The sequence below is a fragment of the Dipodomys ordii genome, unplaced genomic scaffold (assembly GCF_000151885.1).
Source record: "Dipodomys ordii isolate 6190 unplaced genomic scaffold, Dord_2.0 Scaffold11, whole genome shotgun sequence".
Lineage (NCBI taxonomy): Eukaryota > Metazoa > Chordata > Mammalia > Rodentia > Heteromyidae > Dipodomys > Dipodomys ordii.
In genome coordinates, this window is record NW_012267227.1 from 17305696 (window position 1) to 17317459 (window position 11764).

At 55.8% G+C, this 11764-nt stretch overlaps 1 protein-coding gene across 1 annotated transcript in view; it reads right to left on the reverse strand.

Moving 5' to 3' along the window:
• Positions 1-2538: 2538 nt before the first annotated feature.
• Dll4 (delta-like 4 (Drosophila)) overlaps positions 2539-11764 on the reverse strand; it is a 24455-nt gene continuing 15229 nt past the window's right edge. The window contains exons 4-11 of the mRNA XM_013010042.1: positions 10759-11028; positions 10048-10108; positions 9828-9958; positions 8222-8391; positions 7833-8052; positions 5886-6591; positions 4231-4339; positions 2539-3619 (exon numbers count right to left, since the gene is read on the reverse strand). Of these exons, the coding sequence (XP_012865496.1) occupies positions 3614-3619; positions 4231-4339; positions 5886-6591; positions 7833-8052; positions 8222-8391; positions 9828-9958; positions 10048-10108; positions 10759-11028 (1673 nt within the window). The 3' untranslated portion in view covers positions 2539-3613. The remainder of the gene's footprint in view (positions 3620-4230; positions 4340-5885; positions 6592-7832; positions 8053-8221; positions 8392-9827; positions 9959-10047; positions 10109-10758; positions 11029-11764) is intronic.

An 11764-nucleotide genomic window follows, 5' to 3' on the forward strand; every position in this document is an offset into this window, starting at 1 on the left:
CAGGGAGGGTGCGGACAGCGCCCCCTCGTGGCGCGCCCTGATGCGCCCGTGCTCCACCGCTGACCCACGGCCGATCCACCTGATCCACCCGCCCGCCCGCCCCGCACTGGGCCCCCGCGCGGCGGCAGGAGGGGGGGAGGACGAGGGCGGGGATGTGGCGAGGGGGGGGGGAGGCGGAGTCCCCCAGAGAAACTCAGGGCCTTCAGCGGCTTCCCGGGAAGTGAGCCGGGGTCGCCTGCGGAAAACAGGAAATTGTGTGTAACAAAGAGTGGGGGGGAGGGGTGCGGGGGGAGGGGGCAGGAGGCGTCCTTCGTCCTTTGGCAGGTGGAGGTCTGACCCAGCCCGGCCCCTCGGGCAGCACCTGCCCCTTCCTCCACCCGAAGACCCCTGCTGGGGTCCATCCAGGCCGCCCTGAGGATGGGAAGTGGGGGTCGGGGCGACCCAGGGGGAGGCCACTGGGACCCCAGAGCAGCCCTCCCCAGGAAGGGACAGTCACAGCCCCCTGGTGAATCACTTCCATCTCCTTCCAGGAGGGCAGACCCCTGGGGCAGGGGCAGAGGAAGGGGGGAAGCAGCGGGGAGGGGCCTGGGGGGCGGTGGGAGACCCCTGCTCTAGCCTGGGTGGGTCCAGAGACCTCATCCAGTCCCGTGGGGCAGGAGAGAGAGCTATAGTAAGCTGTCCTCTGCCGTCCACCGTGCTAGCAGTAGCATGAGAGGGAGCCCCAAAGAAGGCTGGGCTCCCCTTTTCCCAGCCCTTACCAGAGTCACAGAGCAGTGACCTCCAGGTGGTCACCAGCCAAGAAGTCCTGGAAAAGCAGCTGTCCTCAGAGCCAGAGGTCACCTCGGGGTCAGATTGATTCTCCAGGCCGTGACACTGGCTCCAAGCTGTTAAGGAACCGCCAGGCTCTGGATTCTTCAGTGAAATGTGCATGCAAACTGCAACGTGTGCTAGCCCCTCATGGCCCTGTGCAGCGAGTCCCTGCGCTAGCCTGGTTTCTGCCAAGTGTGGGACATCTATACAGGTCACTCCGTGACCTGAACTTCACCTGTGGGAAGGGGCAGGGTCCTAAGGGAGTAACCTTCAGGAAATCCCGGGAGAGGAGGCCTGTGACCTGTTCAGACCCCCAAATGCCTCTCCTCAGCTTCTGCTGAGTTATCAGAGGTGGAGCCTGGCATGGTCTACAGATTGGAGTGGCCCAAAGTCTGTGCCAGCACAGTTGTGGGGGGTGGGGGGTGGCTTTCAAATCTCTGTCTGGTTACCGGAGCCCTTGTGTGTTCAGATGGTTTAGCCAGCAGCCATCTCCCCTCCGAAGGCTTGTCTCTAGTCAGGCTGGCGACCTAGCATGCTGGCTGGTGTGGACGTGCAGGCCTGCGGGTGTCTACCTGTCCCCCACATGGGAGCCTCGTCATCTTGCCTCCTGTCCCTGCTCAGCTTCCCCCGCCCCCCAGGGCCCGGGAGCCGCTTTCCTGTTTCATTTTGGGCAGGAAGAGTGAGGTCCTGTTGTTCTTCCCCCTGCTGCCGGCTTAGGCTGTGGGAACGGTTCCCTGAATGTTTTCCTGTTTGATACCCTGTGTGTGCAGCGGGGAGAAGGGACCAACCGTGAGCGGAAAGCATGGAGTGAGTGCATGCGTGCTCCTGTGACTCCACAAGCAAACCCACAGGCCCAGGGCCCAAAAGTTCTGTGTCTGAGAGAGAAGGAAGAAGGTCGGGGCTGGCAGGTTTGCTTTGCTTTGGGTAGTAAGTAGGATTCCACCAGGAGCAGGGCAGCTGGTGGGTCTCTTCTGTGTAACTGTGCACAGGGTGAGGGCTGGGAACATCTGCTCATCTTTTTGTCAATGGCTCATTTTCTCATCACTTGCTCTCCATGAGTTTTGTTTGTATTGGCGGGGGGGGGGGGGAGACTGTGACACCCTAGGGACTATCCTAGGCCTTAGAGGAAGCTGGGCCTGGAGAAGGACTGGAAACTCCCTCATTAGTGTCTCGGCCAGAGAAACCCAGGGAAGGCTCTGACTCCTCCCTCCTTCTGTCCAGCCTCCAAAATCCTCCAGCAGCTCTGCACAGGCCAGGGGCCCAGACCCTCAAAGGGACCCCAGCCCCAGCCCAGTTCTTCACTGGGGCTGAGAAAACAGCAAGGTGACAGTCCATCTAAAAACCCCCAAGTGGCAAGAAGAAGGACCCAATGGGGACTTAGAGGCCACATCATCTGATCAAAACCTTTTGAATAAGAGAAAAACAGAACTGCGGAGCACCCCCCCAAAAAAAAAAAACTGTTTCAGGCTTGGGGAGAGAGGGAGGAGAGGGACTACCTTCCACCCTAAGGAATGGTGGGAGATGCAGAGCTCAGCCACCAGTCTCCAAGTCACCAGGCAAGGAAGGCTTGCTCACGCTGGGCTCCCCAGAGGCTGCACTGGGACAAGGGCCCTGTCACACCACGCCACGCCCATGCACAGAAGCGCATGGTTCTGGAAGGGCACCCAGCAGCCACAGAAAAGGTTAGAATTCTCTGCTGTCACAAAAACAGGACCCAAGCAGTAATAAAATCCTGTACACATCTGTTTCACATTATAAATACACGTTATATACAAAATAATGTTATAAAATGTAGAAAGGTCAGTGCTTCTGATTCTTAAATTATCAAAATACTAGATTCCAAAATAAACTACAAATAAAAAATAAAACCTCATATTATTGATTTCTGAAGGTCGGTTTCGAGGGTAGTCTAGGAGCTGGAACGAACTCGGGCAGAGCCCAGACTCGAGATCGTAGGAACAGGTTTGAGCAGGGGGAGAAAAGGGGTCCAGGCAGCAGCAGCCCCCAATTTTCCCCACAGTGGAATTTCCACTGTAACTGCCCTGAGCTTCCCGGCGCTGCCTGGTTACCCCTCTGCTGCTGTAGACCCCCAGCCCATCTGCTCCTGGAAGCCCCAAGGCCACAGGGCGGTGGAAGCTGGACAAGATCTACCAACCCTCACCCAGCAGCGAGGCCACGGAGAGACTGGGTAGCTCCCGAGCAAGGCTGCCTGCAGTAGTTAAAGACAGAAAGCCGTCTGTCTCTTCAGGTACACCTCACCTGCTGGGCAACCCCTGCCCAAACCACACCCAGTGGCCTTCCTGCCCACAGAGCCCAGCCTGCGCTGGCCCCTCTCTCCTTTCGGATGTAAGCCCAGCTGTCACTGTGGCGCCTGGGCCAAAGGCACTTTGGGAAACAGATGCCGGTGGAGGCCACAGCAGGTCTGAGCCCCACGGCTGCTGCCACCTCTCTCTTCTGGAAAACAGGCCAGGGCTCCTCTCTGGAGCCCTGTGAAGGCCACTGCTGGCAGAGCGGGTCCAAGTGGCACCTTGGAAACCAGCTCGAGTGTTCTCCTGGCTCTTGAACGCCATTGCCCAGGCTGGCAGAGCTGCCAATCTGATAGACAGACTCCCGCAGGTAAGCAGGGCCGGTCCATCTCTTGGCAAGTTCACAGTCTGTCTGTCCAATTCCTGCCATTCCCTCCTCCTCCTGAGAGCAGCACGGTGCATATTAAAGACGTCCCATCCAGGATGCAATGTAAACAATGCAGAAGGAAGGTCCAGCTGCTGGGCCCAAGCTGGGGTGTTGTGGGCATCTTTGTGCCTTATACCTGGAGAGCATGTACAAAGTGGGGAAATGGGTTATTCTGAGTTCCGCGCCTCTAGGACTGCCGTGGGCTTTCCCGGGGGAAGCTGATGGGGTGGGCAGGAGCAGAGACAGGGCACGAGGCAGTCTCCTTGGTCTTCTACCCAAAAACACACGCGTGCCTGAGCTCGCACTTGTGATCCAATGAAAGGGGTCAGGAGGGCATAAAGCAACCATCCCCACCCCCTAGCACCTGGGAGGTGGTTTCTGGGAGTTGGCTAGGAGCCACGGCTGCTCTGCCAAGCACCAACACAGCAGCAAAGACAAGGCCAGGCGCGCCACCTGACAAGGCCAGGCGCGCCACCTGGCGCCTGTTTCACGCCCCCTGTGGCAACGAGGGCAGCTGGGGCCCAAGAGCCACCGAACGTGGTCCACTGAGCGGGCTTCGGATCCAGCCCCTCAGGAGGTGGGCACTGAGCGGGCTTCGGATCCAGCCCCTCAGGAGGTGGGCACTGAGCGGGCTTCGGATCCAGCCCCTCAGGGGGTGGCCCACAGGTTGAGGGTGAGCAGGCCACTCTCCCTTCCCCGCTGGGCAGGAAGCAGTGCGCTGTCAGGGAAGGCCAGCCCCGCACTCACCTCGGTGGCAATGACACATTCGTTCCTCTCTTCTGATATCAAACACACAGACTGGTACATGGAGTCCCGGGGGGAGCAGATCGCTGATATTCGACACTCTGGCTTTTCACTGAGGGAACACAAGACAGGCAAGCATGAGGAAGGGAGGCGGGGAAAGATGAAGGTGGGGGGCTGCAAGGGGCACTAATCTGGAGCCCAGAGAGCCCAGGGGCCAGTACACAGGTGATTCAGGGGGAGGACCAGGCTGGAGGTGCACAACACGGCCTTGTAGAGGGGCCAATGTGGGACAGACAGTGAGGCACAGGGCCTCAAGTGGATCAGAAAAGTCACAGGCCTAGAAGCAGCCAGCACGGAAAGATGGAAGTCACGAGAGACAAGAGTGTGGAACCTTGGCAGTAGTACATGGACGAGCAGGAGGTCTTCCCTAGTAAAGAACCCCAAGCAGGAGTCTTTATTTCATTTACTGCACGTGTATGCATGTGTGCATGGTGCACGTGTATGTTTGTGTGCGTGCAAACATACACTACTACTGGGACTTGAACTCAGTGCCGGGTGCTGTCTCTTAGCTTTTTGCTCAAGGCTGGTGCTCTACTACTTGAGCCATAGTTCTACTTCCAGCTTTGTTGGTTAATTGGATATGAGTTTCATCGGCTTTCCTGCCTGGGCTGGCTTCAAACCACAACCCTGAGATCCTACCCTCTGGAGTAGCTAGGGTTACAGTGTGAGCTGCCAGCACCTGCTAGGAATTATTTATTTAGACAGTACTGGGATTTGAATGCTTGCTTGAGCTTCTCACTTGCTAGGCAAGCACTCAGCCATGCTTCTAGCTCTTCTGCTCTGGCCATTTTTGATACAGGATCCTGCTTTTTGCCAGGACCCCCAACCCTATTTTGTGTTTTCTGCTGTAGCTTGGATGATAGGCATGCATCACTATACCAAGTTTTTGTTGTTGTTGTTGTTAAGAGTCTGAAGAACTTTTTACCTATTCTCTACCTCCAGAGTAGCAGGATTACAGGTAGAAGCCAAGGGCATTGCTATCTTCTTTTTGTGTCTGTACTGGGGCTTGAAGTAAGGGACTGGGAGCTGTCCCTTAGCTTTTTTGCTCAAGGCTGGTGCTCTACTACTTGAGCCAAAGCATCATTTCCAGCTTATGCTGGTTAATTGGGGATAAAAGAATCTCATAGACTTTCTGCCGGTTGGCTTGGGAACTACAAACCTCAAATCTCAGCCTCCTGAGTAGCTAGGATTATGACATGAGCAACTGGCTCCCAGAGAAATCTAGCTATTTTTCCCAAGCTGATCTGGACCTCAAATTTGGGAGACTGAGACAGGAGGATCATGAATTTAGTACTAGCCTGCAAGGTCTCATATCCTTGTCTCAATGACAAAAAAACAAACAACCACCAAAAAGACATTATTTTTGTTGTTGTTGTTGTTTGTGGGGCCTGAATTCTGGGTCTGGGTGCTGTCCCCTTCAACTCAAGGCTCACAGCACCACTTCCGGCTTTTTCTGCTTATGTGGTTGCTGAGGAATGCAAGGCAAACACTCTACCCCTGAGCCACCTTCCCAGCCCAACATCATTTGTTTAAAAGCAGTCAAGACTAGGCCAGCCTCCCATGACCATATAGGCCCTGGTGGTCCAGGCGCTGCTTACCTGTGTAACCGCAGTGGCACCTTCTCTCCTAAGCTCTTCTCACTGTGGGGATACTTCCCCGGCAGGGTCCCCCGACCCAGGTGGCCCGGGGCCAGATTATAGTCCAAAGTGTGGTTCTGGTGTTTGCCACAGTTGGACTTATCCAGGCCACAGTCCACCTCCAGCTCCTTCTTCTGGTTTGTGTTCTTGAGCTGGGCGGCTGGGATCAGGTTGTCCTTCTGGAAGTCCGACAGGTTGTTCATGGCCTCCCTGCTGCTATCATCCGGCCGCCGAAGCCGTAGCTGCCGCACAGCCACCGCCACCATGCCCAGCAGTACCAGCACCACCACCAACCCCACGCCCAGGGAGACGGCTACCCAGGGGAAGCTGGGCGGCAAGCCCACGGGGAACTCGCAGCGGCTGCCCACGAAGCCGTAGGGGCAGTTGCAGACAAAGCTGTCCAAGGAGAGGCCTGCGTAGCAGGTGGCCCCATTGAAGCAGGGACCCGAGGCACAGGCGTCGCCGGCTGTCCGAACCTCACAGCGCCTGCCTGAAAAGCCAGCAGGGCAGGTGCACACGGGCCCGTTCTCCAGGTGGTGGCAGGTGCCACCGTTGGCACAAGGGCTGTGGGAACAGTCGCCACCCACGCTGAGTTCACAGTGGGGGCCTGTGAATCCGGGACGGCAGCGGCACATGCGGGTCGGACCTCTGTTCAGACACTGGCCCCCTGCATGGACAGAGACACAGTCAGAAACCCCCGTCCCAGCCCTGAGCTCTGGCCCTCTTGTCTCCATGCTCATTGCCAGCATGGACAGGACCCATTGTAAAGAGCACTGAACAGTCTCACGACACCTAGAGTTTACGATGATCCCACTCTTTAAGCTTCAGTAGGCTCCTGGATGCAAAGTGCTAGCACACGGCAGAGCTTTAGAATCAAGACAGATAGGATTCGAATCTCAGCGGTCTTTTTATTTTATTTTTATTGTGCTGAGCCTGGGTGCTGTCCCTGAGCTTCTTTTACTTAAGACTGGTGGCTCTACTAACTTGAGCCACAGCTCCACTTCCAGGTTTTTCTTTTTGTTGTTGTTAGTTTTTAAGAGATAAAGAGTCTCACTGACTTTCCTGTCCAGATTGACTTTAAACTGCGATCCTCAGATTTCAGCCTCCTGAGTAGCTAGGATTATGGGCATGAGCCATGGGCACCCGGCTCAACTGCCTAGAGTTCCCTAGGTCAGAATCTGGTACCAGATGATTTTCCTCATCCTTAAGCCTTGGTTAAATTGGAATAGTGCACTGTCCCCTTCGCAGAATTGGTAAGAAGGTGTAAGAAGGCCAGAGCCCATGATGGGGCATGTAGTAAATGCTCAAAGAAATGTCATTTCACCTTCAACCCGCACCAAAGACAGGAGATGGGAATTATTATCCCACTCAATGATGAAGAAATTGTGGCTCCAGGGGTTGATGAGAGTAGATTCCATCAAACCCTTCCCAATCCCTCTCCAGCTCCTAAGCTTCCCTCCCGCCCTGCACCGTCTGCCTGCCTTACAAGAAGACACTTGAAGACAAGTATACCACATGCTTTGGATCCCAAAAGATGCTGCACATTCTAGATGACTTGTGCCACACCCACAGGAGGCCTCCAGGAACAGGACTCTGACCCCATCATTGGTCTTCCTGAGTGGGGACATGAAGCCCAGGATTTCTGGGAAGGGTCAGAGGCCACCCAGGCAGGCCAAGGCTCTGCCATGAGGCAAGAACGGCACACAAAGTGGACAGCACCCCTTTACCTGGCTCCTCCTTAAACACCCCCCCCTCAGCTGATCAAGCAAGCTCTTCACATTCCTGAGCCACTGAGAGCACAGTGTAATCTGGCCAGTGACAGGCAGGTCTCTGTCCTCTCTTTACCCTCCCCTGCCAACAGGCTTTCTCGCTGCAGATGCCTGTAGGTTAGCAAGGCAAAGGGCTTACCATTGGCACATGGGTTGTTGGTGCACCTGTCCACTTTCTTCTCGCAGTTGGAACCAGTGAAGGTGGGGGGGCATTCACAGGCATAGCTGGCCCCCTGATTGTGCTCCCGGCAGGAGCCTCCATTGAAGCAGGGAGAGTCAGCACAGGTCAAAGTGCTGTGTTCACAATGCAGGCCATAGTAGCCTGGGGGACACAGGCAGTGGTAGCCATCTCTCTGGTCCTGGAGAGAGACCATAAAGGACTAAAGTCAGACTCTGGGAGGCATGGGCGTGAGACTGGGGGGCTGTGCTCCCCTCGCCCTCTACGCTTGTCCAGGGCTGTGACACCCACTGGCTAATCTGGTTGGGGGGTGCCTGGATGCCTGTGCTGGCGTGGGCCCCGGGCCTCACCTCACAGCTGCCGCCGTTGCGACAGGGGTTGCTGTCACACTCTCTGAGTTCCAGCTCACAGTCCACACCAGTGTAGCCAGGGGCACAGGTGCAGGTGTAGCTCCGCTGCCCACTGTTGGAACATGTGGCCCCGTTCTTGCACGGGGAGTGGTGGGTGCAGTAGTTGAGGTCTGCAGAGACAGGAAAGGAGCAGCTAAGCAGGGCTAGGGAACAATCTACCTTGGTGTCCTTGAGGCACTGGTTCACTCCGTGTTTACCCGCCCAAATACCCTTCCCTCTCCTGCCGGCGAAATCATAAATGTAGAGGTGCCTAGAACCACCTATGATAACAGGTACAATTCATCAAGCCTGGAAAACACCACTGGATAACACCCTACCAGGTAGACTTATAAACAGAGCCTGGGGGTGGGGAGGGGGAGCACAGAGGAAGGCCCAGGTCAGGGAGGAAGCCAGAAAAGGCTTCTGGGGGAAGGGCCGTGTAGATCATCCTGAAGGAAGGGTAACATTTCAAGAGGTGGCAAGAGGTGAGACAAGAGTCACCATAGGTAGGGACCAGACTTTTTTTTTTTTTTTTAAGAAAGAGGTATTAAAAGGGTATTTTGAAAGATAAGTATTTGTTTTCTTATTGGAGAAGGACTGGGAAGGGAAACCAGACAGAGCAAATAGAGGGACTATGAGGGTTGTGTTTGCATATGATGAGTATACAACTTGTGTCAGGGAGATAATGAGTAGGAACCAGAGGAGGGGGGCAGAAAGGAGAAAGATGGACGGACGGACATGGACACACACACACACACCCTAGGGACTGAATTCTAAGCCTTTACTGGCAGCAAGTCAGTCGTGAAGGGGGGCGGGGGGCCTTTACTGGCCTAAGCAAGTTGTTTCCAGCCTGGCAAAGTCCTCCCCACCCTCCCAGGCCTGTATGGTAGGAAGCTGCAGCTGCCTGCCAGGATGCAAGAAGAAGCTCCCCTCCTCAAGGTTGGGGCTCAAAGACCCCAGTGTAGGCAGAAGAGTAATGAGTCCCAAATACCAGGTAGAGACTGTGTGGGCTCAGGCACTAGGGAAAGCAGGAGACTGTGTCCACACCAAAAAGTCAGTTAGAGTTGCTCCATCTGGGGTGACCAGTGGGCACACCCCACCAGACAGCTGTTTAGGGGAGAACTGCTCAAACAGCCCTGGAAGGTTAGCAAACACTCAGGGGGTTAATAGGTAACCACAAGGCAGAAAAAGGAACTGAGCCTGGCATCCCTTTCTCTTTGGCCTTGCTAGACTTTATGAGTGCAACCTCCAGGCTACCAATCTGTCACCCTGCTGACTTCTTCACCTGGCTCCCCAGCACCTGCAGAAGAGGGACCCATGACCTCATGCTGCACTTGGTGTAAAGATTCTTTTCAAAGTTCCCAAGATAGGACTCGGGCAGAGCTCAGTGGAGGAGCATTTGCCTATCCTGTGCCAAGCCATGGGTTTGACTCCCATGAACACACACACACACAGAGGTCCCAACATCCTTCAAGGCTAATGGGAACACCAAGTTAGCAACCACTAAAGAAGGGTCCAGGCAGCACTGGCTTGCAGGGCCTGCCTCATCTCTCTGGTCCACACTCACCTTGGTCACAGAACAGGCCTCCCCAGCCCTCCTTGCAGGTGCACTGCCAGGGTGTGGTACAGGTGCCGTGGCGGCAGCCGTTGTGCGGGATACATTCGTTGCACAAGCGGCCCTGCCATCCTGGGCGGCAGCTGTGGGACAAAAGGGAGGCTGAGAGTGAGGAGGGTGGCCTGCTGCCCCCGGGAGGCTCCTCACCCCCCCTCTCCCGTCCTCTACTCACAGGCACTCCGCCGGCTTGCTGCAGTAGCCATTCTGTTCATGACAGCCAGAGAGACAGAGTGCTGAGGAGAGAAAAGAAGGCTGAATAAGATCAGGGTGCCACGGCCTCGGGTCCTAGTCTCCCTTCCAGACCGACTACTTTCCTGGGTTCATTTCCCACTCCTGATCGCCCATAACCCTGGCTCTCTTAGGGGGAAAAGATATGGACAAAAGGAGGAGAAGCCATGCCGGCTGGAGTGTGACACGGGGATCTTTGCGTGTTCTGACATGATGGGGAGCAGCACTGAGAAGAGACAGGAGGTTTGAGTCCAAGACCCCCTCAACAGGCCCAAGTAGTCCTGAGGCCCAGCTAGGGACGTTCTAGACCCACTCTCATTAATTTGTATTGTTTGGTGCCAGTATTAGGGCTTGAACTCAGGGCCTCTTGCTCTTGCTTGATGTTTTTTTACTCATGGCTGGAGCTCTACCACTAGAGCCAAACTTCCACTTCAGCTTCTTAGCTGGTTAGCTGGGGATAACAGAGTCACAGTCTTTTCTGCTTCCCATTGTCTTTGAACTGTGATCTTCACTCAGCCTCCTGAGGAGCTGGGAGCCTGAGCCACAAGTGCCAGGCTTGGTCAGGGAGGCAGACTGTGGCTGAGACTACTCTGCCCCCTCTACTTGCTTGGGGACACCCCAACCCCTCCATCCAGATGGGGGCTGGGCTGCTTACGCTGATCACAGTACTCCCCAGTCCAACCGGGCAGACAGGACAGGCTGCCGTCAGGCTGGCACACGTAGTGACCGAAGCGATCGTTGCGTTTCTTGCACAGACGGGAACAGTTCTCTCCATAGTAGTTGTCACTGCAGATGACCCGGTAAGAGTAGCTCAGCTTGGTGAGGGGAAGAGTGCTGGTTTGTTCATCCCGCAGCCAGTTCTGACCCACCGTGAGGGAGCGCTGGATGGAGATCTGGCTGATGAGGGAGTCTGGCGGTGGGGCCTCTGAGGAGCAGAGGGTCGGGTCAGGGAGAGGAGTCCCCACGAGTGCAGTGACAGCCACCCAGTGCCTCCTTGGCTGCGACCCTTCCAGTTAACCAACCGATCAACCCCACCACCACCACGGGCCTCTCCCTGCAAGCAGGCCAGGAGCCCTACTGCTTAGATGCCTCCTAGTGCAGGGGCAGGGGGCCTGATAGCATTCAAGGAGGAGACAATGGAAAGTTGTTAAGATATATATCCCAGTGTGCTGCAGGCAGATATGGAGAGAGAGGAAAAGAGGTCAAAATGGGGAGGGGGAAAAAAACAACAAACGGTGGAGGGAGAAAGAGAAAAAGAAAAGCTTCCTAAGGAGGTGGCCAGGAGCAGGGGCTTCTTGGTGCCTGTGCTGGGGTTCTACCCTAGAGGTAGGCAATGGTGGTGCTTTTTTATTTTTTTTTTCCTTTTCAAAGTGAGAATTGTTGTGCTGCTGAAATATCCTCTTCCTCTGTGTCAGAACAACATCCCAAAGCCATTATTCCCTTTCCAAAGGAGCGGAATTCGCGAAAGGTGTAAAATACAGGAAGGGGCCCGTCAGCGGCGCTGGCAGCCTCGGCCTTTCTCACCGCTGCGCTCCCCGCGTTCCCACGCCAAAAATAACCCGCAGGAAACGCAATTGTGCTGGGAGTCCAGGCAGCGGGCGGAATCGGAGCGTCCAGCGCGGGGCGCAGCTCCGGGCCAAGCCGGGCGTCCTGCCCCCCCA